At 41.6% G+C, this 21,981-nt stretch overlaps 1 protein-coding gene across 3 annotated transcripts in view; it reads left to right on the forward strand.

Annotated features, from left to right (window-relative positions):
* Nucleotides 1-21,981, forward strand: part of kiaa1328 (KIAA1328 ortholog) — a 427,478-nt gene that overhangs the window by 240,195 nt on the left and 165,302 nt on the right. For all 3 annotated transcript variants that reach the window (XM_051930087.1, XM_051930086.1, XM_051930088.1), the window contains one exon: nt 6,136-6,240. In XM_051930087.1, coding sequence (XP_051786047.1) covers nt 6,136-6,240 — 105 coding nt within the window. The remainder of the gene's footprint in view (nt 1-6,135; nt 6,241-21,981) is intronic.

The following is a 21,981-nucleotide window of genomic DNA, read 5'->3' on the forward strand; positions in this document are numbered from 1 at the left end:
TGTGCAGTGTGGAGGCAGGACCTCTGCGTTTTTCCCAGTTGATTCTGTGGTTCATCAGGGGTGTGTTCTTGCTCCTACACTGTTCAATGCTTTCTATGGACTGGGTGTTGGGCAAGATCATGGGGTCCAGCGGCTGTGGGGCATCTGTTGGTGAAGAAAGGTTCACGGATCTTGACTTTGCTGACGATGCTGTGATTTTCACGGAGTCAATGGAGGCTGTGATCAGGGCGCTTGAGAGACTGAGCGAGGAGTCTGAGTGTCTGGGCTTGTGAGTGTCCTGGATAAAAATCAAGATCCAGGCCTTTAATGATCTCTTGGCACGGCCATCAGCAGTGTGTCTGTTTGCAGAGGGAGTGTTGACCTTGTTGGGAGGTTTACTTACCTTGGCAGTGACATTCATGTCTCTGGTGACTCTTCCTATGAAGTCAGTAGACGGATTGGGAGAGCATGGGGGGTCATGAGGTCGCTGGAAAGAGGTGTGTGGCACTCCCGATATCTATGCAAAAGGACGAAGATCCAAGTCTTTAGAGTCCTGGTGCTTCCTGTCTTGCTATATGGTTGCGAGACCTGGATGTTATCCAGTGACCTGATATGAAGACTGGACTCCTTTGGTACTGCGTCTCTCCGGAAAATCCTTGGGTACCGTTGGTTTGACTTTGTGTCGAATGAGCGGTTGCTCATGGAGTCCCAAATGAGGCACATTACCTGCATTGTGAGGGAGCGTCAGTTACGGCACTACGGCCATGTGGCATTTTTCCTCGAGGGTGATCCAGCTCGTAAGATCCTCATTGTTGGGGACCTGAGTGGGTGGACCAGACCAAGGAGTCGTCCACGTAACACCTGGCTGCGGCAGATAGAGGGTCATTACCGGAGGGTGGGACTGGACCGCGTATCTGCCTGGGGGGTTGCAAACCAGGATCCCGAGTTGTTTCGTGGTGTAGTGGGTGCCGCAACGCAATATACCAGTTTATGCTCCCCGACTTGACTTGACTTACTATAGTGGTATCATCTCATCTAGTTGTTGAAATGAAACTATATCCTTAGGTACTGTGTTAACTGTGTTCCCCCTCACAATGCATTAAAAATTTTACATGACATTTTAGTCATGGAGTTTGGAGTGTGTCTGCTTTATTATATCAAGGAGCTTGGGATGGGAGTGTGTTGGTATATTAGTATATTAGTATATGTAATCGAAAAGTACTTCAGCTCTTATCCTTTCTCTTTTTCCTGTATAGGTAACTTTGCCTTCTTGGTACTCCTTCCAACCCATTGCTAGTGCTGCCAGCAGCCTTCATTTGCTTACACAGCAAGTCCATAACTCAGTACATTAGAATAGCCCCCTTGCTACAACATTTTTATTGACAAATACTGAAAGAAAAAAAAACGTGTCAGCTGATTTTCTTTTTTCTATAACATCACCATATTCCAATGAAATCCATCAAGGCATTTTTGAGATATTAGGGTATTTAGTTTTTCTATTTGTGTAGTTCTTATATATCAAAATGTCTTTTCATAGTGGATTCCTACTGACCTAGATGTGCAATAGTACCAAATTTAATCTTTTTAGCTAAATGGGAAATAGTGTTTTTGGTTGATGAATGAGCAGGTTACTGAGTCATTTAACTTCACATTATTTATTTATAAATATGCAGTATGTAAATATATAGCATGTATAAATGTATATATAGTATAGTAAATGTAATACATGTAAATCATTTTAAACATATGGTACATCTGGACACGTCTCATCATCTTACTGTCACCTGCAATCCTGTTATTGACAATTTCTTATGTGTTTGAAGGGTGGTTGTTTGTTTGTTTGTTTTTTATTATAGTGTTTATAATTATATTTTTTTCTTTGAGCTTCTGTAAATTTTTTTCTCTCATTGAAGAGTCCATGTTAATTGTTTGGTATATGATACACTAAGAAAGGCTATATATACATAAACTGTTTATTGTGCTTTAACTGCATCTCAATAACTTTTAGTCTGGCAAAAGAAAGCATTTACATTTTGAACCTTTATTTTTGCAATTCAAAGCAGCAATTGACAAAGTGGCACAAAACTATACAAGTAAAGAAGGGGTCTACCTCTGTAAATTGATGTAATAATGGGGGTTTTACTTATATAGACATCCATCCATCCATCCTCTTCCGCTTATCCGAGGTCGGGTCACTGGGGCAGCAGCTTGAGCAGAGATACCCAGACTTCCCTCTCCCTGGCCACTTCTTCTAGTTCTTCTGGGAGAATCCCGAGGCATTCCCAGGCCAGCCGGGAGACATAGTCCCTGCAGCGTGTCCTGGGTCTTCCCCGGGGCCTCCTCCCGGTTGGACATGCCTGGAACACCTCACCAGGGAGGCGTTCAGGAGGCATCCTGATCAGATGCCCGAGCCACCTCATCTGACTCCTCTCGATGCGGAGGAGCAGCGGCTCTACTCTGAGCCCCTCCCGGATGACTGAGCTTCTCACCCTATCTTTAAGGGAGAGCCCAGACACCCTGCGGAGGAAATTCATTTCAGCCGCTTGTATTCACGATCTCGTTCTTTCGGTCACTACCCATAGCTCATGACCATAGGTGAGGGTAGGAACATAGATCGACTGGTAAATTGAGAGCTTTGCCTTACGGCTCAGCTCCTTTTTCACCACGACAGGCCGATGCAGAGCCCGCATCACTGCGGACGCCGCACCAATCCGCCTGTCGATCTCCCGCTCCATTCTTCCCTCACTCGTGAACAAGACCCCGAGATACTTGAACTCCTCCACTTGAGGCAGGATCTCGCTCCCAACCCTGAGAGGGCACTCCACCCTTTTCCGGCTGAGGACCACGGTCTCGGATTTGGAGGTGCTGATTCCCATCCCAGCCGCTTCACACTCAGCTGCGAACCGATCCAGAGAGAGCTGAAGATCACGGCCTGATGAAGCAAACAGGACAACATCATCTGCAAAGAGCAGTGACCCAATCCTGAGTCCACCAAACCGGACCCCCTCGACACCCTGGCTGCGCCTAGAAATTCTGTCCATAAAAGTTATGAACAGAATCGTTGACAAAGGGCAGCCCTGGCGGAGTCCAACTCTCACTGGAAACGGGTTCGACTTACTGCCGGCAATACGGACCAAGCTCTGACACCGTTGTACAGGGACCGAACAGCCCTTATCAGGGGGTCCGGTACCCCATACTCCCGGAGCACCCCCCACAGGATTCCCCGAGGGACACGGTCGAACACCTTTTCCAAGTCCACAAAACACTTGTAGACTGGTTGGACAAACTCCCATGCACCCTCCAGGACTCTGCTAAGGGTGTAGAGCTGGTCCACTGTTCCGCGACCAGGACAAAAACCACACTGTTCCTCCTGAATCCGAGGTTCGACTATCTGACAGACCCTCCTCTCCAGAACCCCCGAATAGGCTTTTCCAGGGAGGCTGAGGAGTGCCATCCCTCTGTAGTTAGAACACACCCTCCGGTCCCCCTTCTTAAAGAGGGGGACCACCACCCCGGTCTGCCAATCCAGAGGCACTTTCCCCGATGTCCGTGCAATCGTGCAATGTTGCAGAGGCGTGTCAACCAAGACAGCCCTACAACATCCAGAGCCTTGAGGAACTCCAGGCGTATCTCATCCACCCCCGGGGCCCTGCCACCAAGGAGTTTTCTGACCACCTCGGTGACCTCAGTCCCAGAGATGGGGGAGCCCACCTCCAAGTCCCCAGGCTCTGCTTCCTCATTGGAAGGCATGTTAATGGGATTGAGGAGGTCTTCAAAGTATTCCCCCCACCGACCCACAACGTCCTGAGTCGAGGTCAGCAGCGCACCATCCCCACCATATACAGTGTTGACACTGCACTGCTTCCCCCTCCTGAGACACCGGACGGTGGACCAGAATCTCCTCGAAGCCGTCCGAAAGTCGTTCTCCATGGCCTCCCCAAACTCCTCCCATGCCCGAGTTTTTGCCTCAGCAACCACCGAAGCCGCATTCCGCTTGGCGTGCGGTACCTATTAGCTGCCTCCAGAGTCCCACAGGACAAAAGGGACCAGTAGGACTCCTTCTTCAGCTTGACGGCATCCCTCACCGCTGGCGTCCACCAACGGGTTCGGGGATTGCCGCCATGACAGGTACCGACCACCTTACAGCCACAGCTCCAGTCAGCCGCCTCAACAATAGAGGCACGGAACATGGCCCATTTGGACTCAATGTTCCCCACCTCCCTCGGGACATGATCGAAGTTCTGCCGGAGGTGGGAGTTGAAGCTACTTTTGATAGGGGGCTCTGCCAGACATTCCCAGCAGACCCTCACAACACGTTTGGGCCTACCAGGCCTGACCGGCATCTTCCCCCGCCATCGAAGCCAACTCACCACCAGGTGGTGATCAGTTGTCAGCTCCGCCCCTCTCTTCACCCGAGTGTCCAAGACATGTGGCCGCAAATCTGACGACACGACCACAAAGTCGATCATCGAACTGAGGCCTAGGGTGTCCTGGTGCCAAGTGCACATATGAACACCCCTATGCTTGAACATGGTGTTTGTTATGGACAATCCGTGACGAGCACAGAAGTCCAATAACAAAACACCACTCGGGTTCAGATCGGGGGGACCATTCCTCCCAATCACACCCTTCCATGTCTCACTGTCATTGCCCACATGAGCATTGAGGTCTCCCAGCAGTATGAGGGAGTCCCCAGAAGGTATGCCCTCTAGCACCCCCTCCAGGGACTCCAAAAAGGGTGGGTACTCCGAACTGCTGTTCGGTGCATACACACAAACAACAGTTGGGACCCGTCCCTCCATCTGAAGGCGGAGGGAGGTTACCCTCTCGTCCACCGGGGTAAATCCCAATGTACAGGCTCCAAGTCGGGGGGGCAATACGTATGCCAACACCCGCTCGGCGCCTCTCACCGGGGGCAACTCCAGAGTGGTACACAGTCCAGCCCCTCTCAAGGAAATTGGTTTCAGAGTCCAAGCTGTGTGTCGAGGTGAGCCCGACTATATCTAGCCGGAACCTCTCAACCTCGCACACAAGCTCAGGCTCCTTCCCCTTCAGAGAGGTGACATTCCACGTCCCAAGAGCCAGCTTCTGTAGCCGAGGATCGGACCGCCAAGGCGGGGCTTCAGCCACCACCCAACTCACACTGCACCCAACCTCCTTGGCCTCTTCCACAGGTGGTGAGCCCATGGGAAGGGGGACCCACGTTGCCTCTTCGGGCTGTGCCCAGCCGAGCCCCATGGGTGCAAGCCCGGCCACCAGGCACTCGCCATCGAGTCTCACCTCCAGGCCTGGCTCCAGAGGGGGGCCCCGGTGACCCGCGTCCGGGCGAGGGAAAACGCCGTCCAAATTTTTTATTCATCATAGGAGGTTGTGTTGAACCGCACTTTGTCTCATCCCTCACCTAGGACCAGTTTGCCTTGGGTGGCCCTACCAGGGGCATAAAGCCCCGGACAACAGAGCTCCTAGGATCATTGGGACACGCAAACCCCTCCACCACGATAAGGTGGCGGTTCGAGGAGGGATTATATAGACAGCTTTTTGCAATTAAGCATAAACTAGAAAATCTATCAGTACTATTTTCTCTTATAACAATGTACAACATTTTGTAGATTTTTGTGGACATTGTATTTTTGAGATCATCTTCATTTAATTGTTTTGACTTATTTCTTCCCAAATAAAATATTATAGCCATCATTACCAATTGAGTCTTCTTTAACCCCTTTACGGTTATCCCTGACAGAAGTCATCTATGGCTAGCTTCATGGCCACCATCATCACTGAGTTTACAACTCTCCAATAAAAATTGGCTAGTGATGGAGGCTATTTAAACAGTGTTTGTGGTGACAGGGCAAACTGGGATTCTTCGCACGTATTGTATATCAAGGCATAATTCAAAAGCCTGAAGTTGAAATGTGCTCATCAACAAAACGTTTACCTTATGTACAGAAAATCATGAGTGAAAAATGTTTATTTCTTATTTTTCCTTTTTTTTGTATATAAACAATATCAGCTTATAAGGTTGCAGCATATAAAAAATGTTTCCTTAATGTAAAGAAAATAAATTTCAGCAACACAAAAATCAGTAAGGCATAAATTAATATCTAATGATTAATTCCAATTTTTTTCTTTGAGTTGATTTTTTTTTCTGTTGTTTAGATGTTGTGACTCTGCCATTGACCTTGAAGAAATAATTGCTAAAGTTCCATTTGCTGAGAAAGAAAAAATGCATCAAAAGACCTTAGGATCAATTTCTAGCAGAAGGTAAGTATGGGGTGTATTGGTTTATTTGTAGTTGAATTTTAATGCAGAGGTGATTTTAATTAATCTAATTTTTTTTGGTTTTTATTACTTATTTAGCTTATAGGTGGTGTTCAGAATCATATCAGAAATTTACACCAGCTGAGCTAATATGAAATAGGCAGTATTGTAATCTCCAAGTAGTTTTAATAATGAGGTGTTGAGGGAGCTTGTCTCATTCATTTTTTAATCACTTCTAAAATCCATCCATCCATCCATTATCCAACCCGCTATATCCTAACTACAGGGTCATGGGGGTCTGCTGGTGCCAATCCCAACCAACACAGGGCACAAGGCAGGAAACAAACACTGGGCAGGGCGCCAGCCCACCACAAGGCGCACACACACACACCAAGCACACACTAGGGACAATTTAGGATCGCCAATACACTTAGACCCAGGAAGCGAACCCGGATCTCCTAACTGCGAGGCAGCAGCGCTACCCACTGCGCCACCGTGCCGCCAACACTTCTAAAATGTCACCTCTTAATCTCTATTTACTTAAACTGAAAAGATTTATCCCCTTTTATGTCTTTTTTGTAATAAACATACCAAACTATACACAGGCCTTCAGGTGAAGCCTCACTAGTGCATTACATAAATTAAGCATAACCTCCCTTGAATTGTACTCTACAACCTGTGATATATAATTTAACATCTTACTAACCTTGATTGGTTTTATACACTGTCTTGGTGTAGATAATGACATGTCCACTGTCATTATGAGAGATGCCGTCAAGCTGAAGAAGGAGTCCTATAGGACCCTTTTGTCCTGTGGGACTCTGGAGGCAGCTGATAGGTACCGGCAGGCCAAGCGGAATGTGGCTTTGGTGGTTGCTGAGGCAAAAACTCGGGTATGGGAAGAGTTTGGGGAGGCCATGGAGAACGACTTTCGGATGGCTTCGAGGAGATTCTGGTCCACTGTCCGGCGTCTCAGGAGGGGGAAGCAGTGCAGTGTCAACACTGTATATGGTGGTGATGATGCGCTGCTGACCTCGACACGGGACGTTGTGGGTCGGTGGGGGGAGTACTTTGACGACCTCCTCAATCCCACTAACATGCCTTCCAATGAGGAAGCAGAGCCTAGGGACTCAGAGGTGGGCTCCCCCATCTCTGGGACTGAGGTCACCGAGGTGGTCAGAAAACTCTTTGGTGGCAGGGCTCCAGGGGTGCATGAGATACGCCCGGAGTTCCTCAAGGCTCTGGATGTTGTAGGACTGTCTTGGTTGACACGCCTCTGCAACATCGCATGGACATCAGGGACAGTGCCTCTGGATTGGCAGACTGGGGTGGTGGTCCCCATCTTTAAGAAAGGGGACCGGAGGGTGTGTTCCAACTACAGAGGGATCACACTCCTCAGCATCCCTGGAAAAGTCTATTCAGGGGTCCTGGAGAGGAGGGTCTGTCAGATAGTCGAACCTCGGATTCAGGAGGAACAGTGTGGTTTTCGTCCTGGTCGCGGAACAGTGGACCAGCTCTACACCCTTAGCAGGGTCCTGGAGGGTGCATAGGAGTTTGCCCAACCAGTCTACATGTGTTTTGTGGACTTGGAAAAGGCATTCGACCATGTCCCTCGGGGAATCCTGTGGGGGGTACCGAGAGTATGGGGTACCAGACCCCCTGATAAGGGCTGTTCGGTCCCTGTATGATCGGTGCCAGAGCTTGGTCCGCATTGCCGGCAGTAAGTCGAACCCGTTTCCAGTGAGAGTTGGACTCCGCCAGGGCTGCCCTTTGTCACCGATTCTGTACATAACTTTTATGGACAGAATTTCTAGGCGCAGCCTGGGCGTTGAGGGGTTCCGGTTTGGTGGACTCAGGATTGGGTCACTGCTTTTTGCAGATGATGTTGTCCTGTTTGCTTCATCAGGCCGTGATCTTCAGCTCTCTCTGGATCGGTTCGCAGCCGAGTGTGAAGCGGCTGGGATGGGAATCAGCACCTCCAAATCCGAGACCATGGTCCTCAGCTGGAAAAGGGTGGAGTGCCCTCTCAGGGTTGGTAGCGAGATCCTGCCCCAAGTGGAGGAGTTCAAGTATCTCGGGGTCTTGTTCACGAGCGGGCTCTGCATCAGTCTGTCGTGGTGAAAACGGAGCTGAGCCGCAAGGCGAAGCTCTCAATTTACCAGTCCATCTATGTTCCTACCCTCACCTATGGTCATGAGCTATGGGTAGTGACCGAAAGAACGAGATCGCGAATACAAGTGGCTGAAATGAGTTTCTTCCGCAGGGTGTCTGGGCTTTCCCTTAAAGATAGGGTGAGAAGCTCAGTCATCCAGGAGGGGCTCAGAGTAAAGCCGCTGCTCCTCCGCATTGAGAGGAGTCAGATGAGGTGGCTCGGGCGTCTGATCAGGATGCCTCTTGGACGCCTCCCTGGTGAGATGTTCCGGGCACGTCTAACCGGGAGGAGGCCCCCGGGGAAGACCCAGGACACGCTGGAATGACTATGTCTCTCGGCTGGCCTGGGAACGCCTTGGGATTCTCCCGGAAGAGCTAGAAGAAGTGGCCGGGGAGAGGGAAGTCTGGGCATCTCTGCTCAAGCTGCTGCCCCCGCAACCCGACCTCGGATAAGCGGAAGAGGATAGATGGATGGATGGATTAGTGAAACACTACTGACAGATCTCTGGATATCTTTTTCATGATATTTACAATTCAATAGCCTTTCCTCGTAGGTTCTTTGACAGTTCACAAAGTCACTGCAGCTCTGCATGAATTTAAATGGACTATTTATAACAGACACTGATTACAATTAAGTAAGTTACAGATGTGCACACTCTCCCTTAATTACCTTTAATCTGAACCTGTGCATGTCAACTTGTGTATATATTATCAGCCCCAACATTCAAGGGTATGTAAAGTTTTGATCAGGCCCATTTTGTGATTTCAGTTATCGTTATGATTTCAAAAGGTCAAACACAATTATGTGATAAAAAATTGTTTCACCTGAGCACACTTCCTAATTAAAAGGAAAGCTTTTTCTTCCTCCAACAAGCTTAGGCCAACATAACCCAATGAACTGGAAGTCTGTTATTGATTGGGGGCTCAAAATTAGCTTGGCATCTGTTAGTATGAACATGTATGACCATAGGTATTGTGACCCATTTAGAGTTGTTTCCCATTTTACACCTAATGTTTCTCATTTACTGAAACTTGCAGAGCCCCATAGGAATGTCAGTTTCTTGCATAATTTCTTATACAAGTAGATGTATGTAATTTGTGTGAACATAGTTTAGTTTTGCAATTAATTTAAGTGATACCAAGGTATATTTCTGAGCAATAGTTTTTGAATTTATAAAGACATCTAAATATATTATGAATTTATTTTCTGATATGATTTTGGCTTTATCAATTATGTCCAGCAGGGATTATTACCTTCATAAATTGACAAAAGGTCATTCCTCTTATAGCACTATGTCAATGCAGCAATAGTGATGAAATAACCAATATAACAACAAAACCAATCAGCAACATGAATAATAAGAGTACTGTTCACAACAGGCTATGCTGGGTGAGGTGACCTCCATTGAATAATATCAAGGTAAATGTTACTTTAGCAATCAGGACCCTCTTTCTCTCATTATGTTTTACTCTGTCTTTGTTATTTGAGGCACTTTTAGTGCACTTGCCATTGTCTACTTTATGTGCTGTCAGGGCATGTGAGGATGTCTGGAGATGGATGGTTATAGAGGGCCAATTTAAAAGTCCTAAGGTTGAGTAGGTTGGCAGGGGTGTTGCTGTAGCTTCCTTGAAGTGCAGCAGTGGTAGGGTCCTTAGTTTCACAAAGTAGTTTTTGCAGCAGATGCATTGTCGTGAAGCAAAAAGGGAGTGGGCAAGATTTTCCTTTACTGTTTTTCTTAATTAATTGGTTTATATACCAAAGCAAATCATCCTGATATTAACATAATTTATGGGTATGGACTATACTCTCAATCGCATAAAAAAATTGTGCCATGATCAAAATTCACCTAGAATCTAAATTGTGTGATGATGGTAAATTGTCAGACTTCAGTTTTCTCAGTTGTTTGGTCATAGTGGCATTTTCATGTTTCACTTAACAGTTATGGAACACTTGTTTAATTGCTTCCCAGTATGAATTCATTAGCTTCAGATTCCCCTTGCAATACTGGGTGTGATGATGCTTTATTTCAGGAGTCAACAACCTGAACAACTAATAATCACAGACTAGGATTATTTTAATTGTTCCTGGAGAATGACTTCAGCTGTTGTATATATAATCCTTATAGTGTGTACTTTCTTATGAGTAATCACTTTTCCATTCCCCGTTACAGTTCACGCCATGGGGACAACATTTTTTTGTCTGTTATCAATGTGGAAGGCCTTGGCTTATCTTTAAGACGCATTCTATTTGACAGAATTTTGCAGCCCATCTGTCGACTGTGGCATATGACTGGTCCTAGTAAATATTAACTAGGCAAAAACAAATATCTGAAGGAATAATGCTGTCTTGCACCTGAAATTCAATAATGCTCAATCTTGCAGCTTTTGGCATAAATTTTGACTTGGTTCTGAAACAGGACACATACACTCTAAACCTCAAATACTTGAAACATGTAATTGATGAACTTTATTATACAGGAGTTAAATTTTGTCAGTTCACAAAATCAGAATTCCAGAATATCCCTTTCAGGTTCAGGCTCAAAAACCCTTTATCCCCCCCTTGATTTTATATTTTTATGTGTATATATACAAAATGTGCATAAGGTACATATAAACAGTTTTGACCATCATGAAACAGTGTATTTAATTAGGCAGCTTGTGTGTGTATAAGTAAAATATCAGTCAGTGGAGTTTTATTTATTATATTTTTTTTTACTTGTTACTATTAGTGTTACTTTCAGTGGTCACTACAGTTTTTATCTCAGCAGATGATGTTATTTTTATTTATACATTTTAAATACAAAACACAAATAAATAAGCACAACAGATGTTAAAAGATTTGTACATTCTGTTAAACATATTTTTCATTTCTTCCTTTTACTTAATGGCATACCTTCTAAAATTTAAAAAAAATCTCAGATAAGAATAAAAATGAATATTACAAAAATAAAACCAGTGCCTATCACTTTTGAAACACCCTATAAATAAATAATGAAAGATATACAGATATATTTTTATCTCTGAAGTTACAGTAATTTTTTTTTATATGACAGCACTAGAAAAATATTTTATTGCTCAAATTAAATAACTTTAATTCCAACAATAAACTAAATAGTAAATGAGAAATCATTTACCTTAGAGGAGAAATTACAGAACTTCATCGAGGGGAATTACAGTAGATCCACTTACAGCAATACAGGAAGTTATTGTTAAAGAGTAAAATATGAAGGTGAAAAGTAATAAGAATTGTATATAGGATATTTGAAAAAGCTTATGGAAGCAGAAGTTGTAATGATTAGTTATAATGATTAGAAAATTTTAACATAAAACAATTAAAATGATTAGTAACATAAAATATGCTAAATATCTTAGGTATATTTTGCTATGGGAGCAATAAATGGAATGCCATTGAATTAAATAATGGTAAAATAGAAGAAACAGCCATGTTATGAGCACAAAGTGCCTTAAAGATAAACCAAACTCTCAGGCTTGATGGAATTTTAATAGCAGTGCTGCAAGAAACAAAGGACGGCATTTTTCAAACCTTTCATCATCCACTTAGGATACAAGTGGTACTGAAAGTGCTATTCCATTGCACATAAATGGAGATAAATTGACAAATCTGCTCATAGTAAAATAATGGAATCTATAGTGAAAATATGCATAATTTAAAGTAAAGTTTTAAAAAGCAGATGTTTATTTTGGTGGGTGTTGACCATGACAAACTTTATAGAACGTAGTATGCAAACAGCGATTTTGTAAATAAAAATATAAAAAGCTTAATACCTCCCAACATCTTAAGCAATAGGCATTATTTAGATTTATTTTACTTATTTGATTTAGTTGATGGCATGTAAACAAGAAACCGGATTTATAAGATCATAAGGACTTCATAAAAGTGCACAAAATTAACTATACTTAAAGCTGTTAATAAAAGTTCAGTTGAAGAAATGAATTTACTAAAGGTTTCTGATAAAGACTAAAGAAGCTGTCTTAGTTTCTGAGAAGGGAAGGAACAATGACTGAATAAGGGTTTTAAAATCGTAAAAGGTACATGTGAATCCAGCATTTTTCCCCAGATAAATGGGAAAACAAGATTTCACCAGTGAAACATAATAACAATGTAATTAACTTTATCTCAGAAATATTTCTTCACTGTAAGCTTTATTCATATTGGGATTTCATAATGATTGTATAATGCAGTTGCCTGAATGGATGTGTCAAAAAACATTTTTGCTTTTAAAGTAAAATTGTTGAAATATTTATACGGCTGTTGTGACCAAACCACTTTAAAATGTTTGAAATATTTTTAGTTGCAAGTGTGAAAAAAACAAAAATATTTTAAGAAGTCTACTTCAATGTTGATTCTGTTGCCTGCTGCTGTCAGTCAAATTGTTAAAAACAATGAACTTTCACCATATGTTACTTCTTTTTCTACCACACAAACCCACAGATTCAAATATAGTCATATTATAATGTTGTTGCATCTTGTGTTAAAATTAGAACAATTTGGCATGACAATACAATTTAGCCAAACAAAGCTTACAATTCTCTATTCACCTAACTCTTCACCTTAAAAAAAGGATAGGTTTTAATGGTCTCCAAACTACATTCATCAGTCACTCTAATTCATAACTTATTCCATGTATCCCTAATTCTCTATATGAAGAAAATAACAACTGGGATTCCCTTCATAATTCTGAAAACATCTTTCATATTACTACTTAATCTTAATCTGCTTAAAGTGAAAAGGTTCCACTGCTTTGTTTTTTCTTGGAATTATTTTAGTTACTCTTGTTATTTCTCTGGCAGTACATTGTTTTTTTTTGTTTTGGATCCCAAAATTGCATGCATTACAACAGATGAGAACTAATATTGACTAAATAAATAAAGACTGAGCATAACTTCCCTTTACCTTATTCTGCATATTGTGCTATGTCACTTAACACCCTATTAACCTTCTTCGTCTTATGTGAATAGTGATGAAGTGGATAACCTCCCAGTGGTAAACAGGACTACAAAGGAGGTACTGTAGGATTTGGAAATTGTACTGAGAGAAGTACTGCTCAGATTTTTTAAAAAGAGTGAAATCAAACAATTCACCAGGACCAGATAATACAGGGATATTCACTCGAAAGATGTCCCGAATATTCTGTAATAACTCTCACTAGGAAGAAGCATTCTGATTGAAACAACGTGCAATGTGCGCCTCAGTATATGGAGCTTTCAGAAAGCATTTGATAAGGTGCCACATGAGAGGTTGGGCATCAAACTATTAGAACTGGAAGTTTAGGGTGATGCTTGTAGATGGGTGCATGTGGTAATGTGCCTTACTGGCATTACCTATAAGTAAATAAAATTTGTCAAGTGTCCTCTGCAGTGTTGAGAGGCATTTGTTTGTAATAAAAAGTTAAAGTTTAGAGAAAGGAAACTTGCCTTTTTCCTTTAGTATAGAATGCAGATGGACGTCTTCTCTGACCTTATTAGCGCCTTTTGGAGAGTGTCGCGGTAGGTCTTGTGTAATATGGAGAGACAGCCTTGCCATTAACTGGCCGGGATGGCATTAACGGTTTTCCACTCTTGCGTGTGCCTCCTGCGACCCCATAACTCTAAAAGTGTTAAAGAAAGGGTGAAGCGTCATAATATTAGTTTACCGCGGTTTAGAAAAGGGATCCCATGTGTGTAGTTGTCTGGGAAAGACGTGAAAAGTTAAAAGTGCTTACTGTAACTTAAAGCAGAAGCGCAGTTGCGTCTCAAAAGCCGGCACAGCTATGCGCACGAGCACCGGCTGCTAGATTTAATATAGCATTTTTGCAGGGCAAGAGACGGCACTTCTCGCCGATGAGTTCTCGTCATCGCATGGTTCTAGAGGGATGACAATGGACAGTTTAATTGGTCGATACAAGGGCGCCGAATATAAAAGGAACGCATTGCCCCAGAGCATGGTGCTTTTCTGATTAGACCCTCTAGGAGAAAGGTACTCAGTAGAACGACTTAGATTTACCAAACATTACGGCTTGTGCATTGTTTAAAATATCTCTGGAATACTTTTCGGTGGAGGTATTTATTTGGGTTATGGGTTTTGGTGCACTGTTTATTTTTGTATATAGTCACTATTTTTGAACATCATTTATTTACTGTTTTTGTGTGTCTTTTGCAGTGTTGAACTGTGTTTTAATATATAAATTCCGCAGGACATTATTTTTGTTAAGTGCACCTGTAAATAAAACTTCACTTTATTTTTTTAAAACCCAACCCTTTTTGTGTCCATGTCTCCCTGTCTTCCATTATCATCCTGGTCACGCTCGGTCCCATTTACTAGACATCCAGAGTGTAGGCTGGTGTTTTTGATTCCCACTACACGGGGTGTCACAGTGCAGAATTGGCTCAGACATAGGAAGCAGAAGGTTATGGTGTGGGGAACCCTTATCAGAATTGCCTGATGCTAAGAGTGGTGTTCCACAGGGGTCAGTGCTAGGACTGCTGCTATTTTAAAATATATAAATGATTTGGATAGGAATATAATTAACAAGATGGTTAAGTTTGCAGATGATACCAAGATAGATGGATTGGCAGATAATTTGGAATCAATTAAATCATTACAGAAGGACTTGTACAGCATACAGGCTTAGGCAGATTTGTGACAGATGAAATTTAATGTCAGTAAATGTAAGGTATTACACATAGGAAATAAAAAATGTTTGGCTTAAATACACAATGGGAGGTCTGAAAATCGAGAGTACACCTTATGAGAAGGATTTAGGAGTCTTAGGGCACTCTGCGCTATCAACTTCCCTACAGTGTCCAGGAGCCATTAAGAAGGCAAACAGAATGTTAGGTTTTATAGCACGATGTGTGGAGTATAAGTCCAAGGAGGTTATGATCAAGCTTTATAATATACTGGTGAGGCCTCATTTGGAGTACTGTGTGCAGTTTTGGTCTCCAGACTACAAAAAGGACATAGCAACGCTAGAAAAGGTCCAGAGAAGAGAGACTAGGCTGATTCCAGGGCTACAGTGGATGAATTATGAAGAAAGATTAAAAGAGCTGAGCCTTTTCAGTTTAATCTAAAGAAGATTAAGAGGCGACATGATTGAAGTATTTAAAATTATGAAGGAGATTAGTACAGTGGATCGACACAGTTGGAGACTTGTTAAGGGTAAATTTTGCACAAACATTTGGAATTTTTTCTTTACACAAACAACGATAGACACTTGAAATAAGCTACCAAGTATAAGGTGGTAGACAGTAAGACTTTAGGGACTTTAAAAACTTGACTTGATTTCTTTTTAAAAGAATTAAGTGGATTGTTCTGGCGAGCTTTGTTGGGCTGAATGGCCTGTTCTCTTCTAGATTGTTCTAATGTTCTAACAATATAATCAATATAAATTAAAATAAATATGCATGTTTACAAGGTAGAGAAATGTAGAGAACATGCAACAAAAGAAACCTAAAACTGTTTTTTATTTGTTGATATTTATCAATAATAATGCTATAATGAAAGGACTATATTAAGACACCCTGTCTTTTTTCCTGTTCAGCGTAGACAGGCCGTGATTAGAACATCACCAGTACAACAGTTCACCAATCGCATGAATGGACAAGTGAATAACTGGAAGTGTTTTGACAAGGGAAAAGAAACAAGATGATATGTGGTGTGACATCTGAAGTGGAAAACATAAACTTTACTGAAACTTAAGTAAAATGTGGTTACAGGGATAGAGATAGAAATTCAGTTGTATTCCCCATGACAATAAGCTACAACCAATGGTGCTAGTAAAGGTCAGAAGAGATAAGAGGATTAACCACATCCTGTATACATGCTGTATCCAGCAAGGGGTGCATACTCCCTGGGAAGATGTTCGTTAGAGATTGTTGCCTTTACTACACCAAAAATGTACATAAAGATTTATATGAAATAAAGTATTATATCATTCCCAAGTGTGTAGAAAGAATCAGTAACACTAAAGGAAGATTATACTTAGCTTCTGTTTAATGTTGGCTTAACACTCACAATAATATAATACTTGCATGAGAGCTATACTTGGCTAAAGAATGGTACAGTCAAGAGTTTTCTGCAATCAGCACTTGTCCAATTTCAAGAGAGAGAGTGTGGGAAAACGTTTTGTCCTAGGCACAGTTAGGAGTGATGTCTCCCATCCGTCTGTAGGTGAACTCTGGAGATCTGTGTAGTTGTCTAAGTTTTTATGCCTTCTCTACAGATCAAAGGTCCCAAAAGATGAACATACCACAACCAAACATGGAAGCTATCTTATTCTGGTCTAGCATGAATAGCACACAAACCTGCCTACTCTCCTTTAATGACCTGCCAGAGTTCAAGTTGCTTGCAGAGGTTGCTTGCTTGGGTTTGGGTATGTGTTTGGGTAACCTTGAAATAGTTGACATTGACTTTGGCCATATTATTGATCATTACCAAACAGGGCATATCAGCACTTCAGCATTGTGTATCACTTGACTCATTTCATCTCCCTTTTAGGTTTACCCTATCACAGGTACTTTGTGTGGCTATTTTTAATAAAATAATTTGCTTGTAATAAACCTCACAGATCACAGTGGCACACCAAAAACCCATGCCTACATGTGTATAACACCAAGGGGAAACCAGAAAGCTTCTCCTTATTTATTATACCCTAAACCACACGCACTGAATAACCCCAAAAATATTGCATACCTGTCAAAACCCCTATTATAAAGGATTGATATTTATATCTTCACCTAGGGTACAAAAAATGCTAGTATTTAAATTGACTGTACATGTAATTCATACTATTATTTATTTTCTATAAGATGCCGATTGTGGCTTAATTCAGTCCTCACAGCACATATACCAAATACTGAAATGCTTACATTGTGTGGTGAAACTAATACACTATCTGTTAAGTTAATAAATAGTTAAACTTATTCACTTTGCTAGTGTTTTCTTCCTCTAATCTTGACCATACATACAATGTGTGTTGATATCTTATACACTATATTATAATAATAATAATAATAATTCTTTACATTTATATAGCGCTTGTCTCACTACTCAAAGTGCTCTCCACACAGGGAGGACCCGGGAAGCGAACCCACAATCTCCTTACTGCAAAGAAGCAGCACTACCACTGTGCCACCTGTGGGGTGTATGAACATTTTAAAAAAAAAAAAATCAAGAAGGCTGTGGTTTTATGTGTTTTGCGCTGCAAACCTCCTGACGAGCAGCATCTTGCCACGAACATTGCTCCAATTCACATTGTGTTGTGATGTTGTACTGAAAATCTCATAACACATAAAAAAATTGAAGCTTCAACATACAACTGATGAAAAACACAAAACATAATTCTTGAGTGAACAACATAAACAAATGAAAATCATTTGCAGTTAATAATCATCATCATCATCATCATCCAGCCATTTTTTAAACCTACTTTATCCTGAGTAGTGTTGCAAGGAAAATGAATCCTATCCCAACAAGCATAAGTCTCAAGACAATTCAAAAGAATATAGTGTCCTATAAAATTATGCTTTGTATTGATTATCAACAAAGGCCAAAGTCAGTCAGTCACTAAGAAAAGCAGGAATTACACTGAATATCAAAAATGCTTTACAAAACAATGAGAAATTCTGTCATATTAACATTAAATTGTAAACTTTTTGGTGATTTAATTTGGTAGTAAAGGGCATTTCCTGATTGAAGATTGGAACTGTGTCTTAGAAAGATAAATGTTGTAGATGGGACTCATTGGGCTGCACTGGGTGATATGGCATCATTAAGCTTTTAAAATCCACTTAATAGTCTCAGCTGTTAACTCCTATGTAGAAAATGTGTAAAATTCCGTGTTTTACCTTTTAAGGGTTTGGCTTTTTCCCTGTAGTGTTTAGAGTGATGCAGAAATCAGACGGTGGCAGCCTGTCATTTCTTAATGTTACTTAATGATCAGCAGCAATTAATGTGCAAATCTGGTGTAATTAGAGCAAATTAAAGGTACTTAAGTTTGCTTTCCCTTTAGAAATATTCACATGGAAGCCTTAAATAATTCAGCCCTCCCATGGTTCTATGGCTTGCCTAGTCTTTGGTGTGTTTTGTTTGACAGGAATAGCAATCCTGCTTTTCTCAAAGGAAAGGGGTGGGGGGCAGTCAGATAATTTTTTTCTTGAGTCTTCCAAATGACACTGATTCTTCTTTATGAATTTGCTCCGCTCCCTCTAGCAAGCTTGTGAAATTTTTACTGATATTTTACCAGATAAATGGAAAGCATTACTCTGTCCTAGCATTTCTCCTAACAATACTGTTGTAGGCAGTATGAGAACAGTTATTTGCTTGTTTTTTATGTCAACTAAACTGATTTTTTTTTATTTGAAAGTTACTTCTGAAAGGGTACTTAGAAACTTTTAAAAATTGTCTTTCTGAATACAAATAAATGAAGTATATACTCATTCAAATGAAAAAAAATCCCTTTAACTACCGTAATTTGTGCTAAAATATTGTTCCCTTTCCACACAAATATACAATTATAGCATTGTTCAAAATATTTTGTTTTTGTTAATGGCAATTTTTTTGCTTTCAAGCTTGACACCTTGTCCCAAAATACCTCCAAAGCTTATAATCAAATTTTTTTCCTGTCTTTTATACCATTACAGTAATCCCTCGCTATATCGCGCTTCGCCTTTCGTGGCTTCACTCCATCGCGGATTTTATATGTAAGCATATTTAAATATATATCGCGGATTTTTTGCTGCTTCGCGGGTTTCTGCGGACAATGGGTCTTTTAATTTCTGGTACATGCTTCCTCAGTTGGTTTGCCCAGTTGATTTCATACAAGGGACGCTATTGGCAGATGGCTGAGAAGCTACCCAGCTTACATTTCTCTTTCTCTTGCGCTGACTTTCTCTGAACCTGACGTAGGGGGATTGAGCAGGGGGGCTGTTCGCACACCTAGACGATACGGACGCTAGTCTAAAAATGCTGAAAGATTATCTTCACGTTGCTATCTTTTGTGCAGCTGCTTCCTGAAACGACATGCTGCACCGTGCTTCGCATACTTAAAAGCTCGAAGGGCACGTATTGATTTTTGCTTGCTTGTTTTTCTCTGTCTCTCTCTCTCTTTGTGTGCTCTTGACGGAGGGGGTGTGAGCTGCTGCCTTCAACAGCTTTGTGCCGCGGTGCTTCGCATACTTAAAAGCCAAACAGCCCTATTGATTTTCCTCTGCCTTTATGACAGTCTCTGCTCCTGACTCCTTTGAAGAGGAAGATATGTTTGCATTCTTTTAATTGTGAGACAGAACTGTCATCTCTGTCTTGTCATGGAGCACAGTTTAAACTTTTGAAAAAGAGACAAATGTTTGTTTGCAGTGTTTGAATAACGTTCCTGTCTCTCTACAACCTCCTGTGTTTCTGCGCAAATCTGTGACCCAAGCATGACAATATAAAAATAACCATATAAACGTATGGTTTGTACTTCGCGGATTTTCTTATTTCACGGGTGGCTCTGGAACGCAACCCCCGCGATGGAGGAGGGATTACTGTACTACCTTGTGTTTGTCAGAGCTCTTTTTACTCTTAAGTCTGAACTTTATTTTTTGGAATTTTACTCTTTTGTTGTGTGAACATCTCTGAGCATATATATATATATATATATATATATTTATATATATATATATATATTTATATATATATATATATATATATATATATATATATATATATATTTATATATATATATATATAATAAAAAAATTCTTGGTGGAAGGGAGACCAGGGAGACGTGAAATGATCTTCTCAGAAGACACTTAAAAGACCCACGAGATGAAAGAGATTGGCCATGGAGCGTCTTGCGGGGACCTTAAACATGAAAGTTGGTGCCAAGAGATTGCAATTTGACGACACACTGTAACGTCACGCGAGACAAGGCAGTGAGACAACATTTAAAACAAGTTCACGGACATCTAACTAAGCAGTTGTTGGAATGCTTTTGGTAGTCAACATCATGTGCTCCCAGCTCTTAAAACAACGACAGGCAGAACACGTAGCTTGCCAGTAGCAGCAACAGCAGGAAGCCAGCAGTGATTAGACTGCAACTCCAAAATCCCACTTCTACCCCCTCCCCTGCACCCTTCACGACGAGAGCGGCAAAGACACGAAGTGGCAAACAAATATTTCGTTGTAATGATATTCTGTATTTGTTACTATAGTGCTTTCTTTAACTTGTATCCAGGCGTTTGCAATCATTTCAATAGCTTCTTTCGCGTTACTTTTAATCTCCTCCTGACTACAAGTTATGCTGATGAGAATTTTTCTCAGCATTTCCTTGCGATAATACACTTTCAGGGTGCGAATGCTGCCCAAATCCAATGGCTGAAGCGCTGCCGTGCAATTGGGTGGGAGGTATTCAAAGCGAACATTATCTGAATGTGGAAGCATGTTGTGGGCTGCACAGTTATCGGTCAGGAGCCGAATCATTATTTCTTCTTCATATTGTGAGGTTTCTGAACTCTTTTGGGACCCCTCACTTCCCACCCAATGGGAACAACACGCTGAAGTGCATCCTGAAGCGCGATTGCAGCGTCTGTGGAAGATTGTTTGTCCGTTGCTGGGGCAGGGCATTTGGAGGCTCACATTGCTGCAGTGAAGCGCCACAGAAGCAAATCATAAAAGATCGAGATCGCGCTATAAGTCCCTGTCTTGCACCCCAAAACACGAGGCTTAGTCTCAGTACTTTAGCAAAACCAGCTTTATTTTGAAACAGAAACGGCACAGTTATTTATTGTAGCATGATCTGCCACTCTGCTATACACAGACATAGCAGTCAGGAAGGATCGTTGCCAGGTCAGTGATCAAGTAATCCTGTTACAGTATCTGCATTTACAATTTTCGTTTCTCCTAACCTTGCATCACCCATCGAGATCTTTTCTGTTTACTTTGGCGGAGAGACGCAGCATATCTGTGAGCCTGCTTCTGCCCTGTACAGACGCGGAGATTACACTTTGGGACGCTCTTCGGCTTGCTGTTTAGTTGGGGGAGGTCCCAAGAGAGTTTACAAACCTCACATTTTCTTGAATGAATGCCGCATTAATAGGAATGTTTCTTGAATGAGCATCACTGAACCACATAAAAACTGCTTTTTTGACGTCCTCAAATGCAGCAGTTCACATATGATTGCAGCCCAAGGTTTTTCTACTTTTTTTTGCTCTGTCTTTCAAGAAAGATGACAGTGTTGATGGCGAAATTCCGAATTCACTGGCAACGTCTTTTTTTCTTTTTGCAGCAATCAAGAGCTGCAAAAAATGAAAGTGTTTTTTCTAACATGAACTGTTATCGTTTTTCCGTGTCCGCCGTTTCTATAGCAGGGTGACTGTGTTAAATTCCAATGAATGTTTTTCAAATGTTGACGAGCAATAAGCAAAAGGTATCACTGAAAACAACAGAAAACAAAAACAGCAAAAAAACAAAAAAATAACAGTACAAGGAAAGTTCGAAGAAAGAAATTAAAATTACAGTGTTTCTGTTTGGGGATCGTTGTGCACAACTGAGCTGCGGCCACAGAACTAACTGCTCTGTGGATGATTCATTCAGGCATTTCAAGGTCTTTTGTG

This window comes from Erpetoichthys calabaricus, chromosome 7 (genome assembly GCF_900747795.2).
Source record: "Erpetoichthys calabaricus chromosome 7, fErpCal1.3, whole genome shotgun sequence".
In the NCBI taxonomy this organism is placed as follows: Eukaryota; Metazoa; Chordata; class Cladistia; order Polypteriformes; family Polypteridae; genus Erpetoichthys; species Erpetoichthys calabaricus.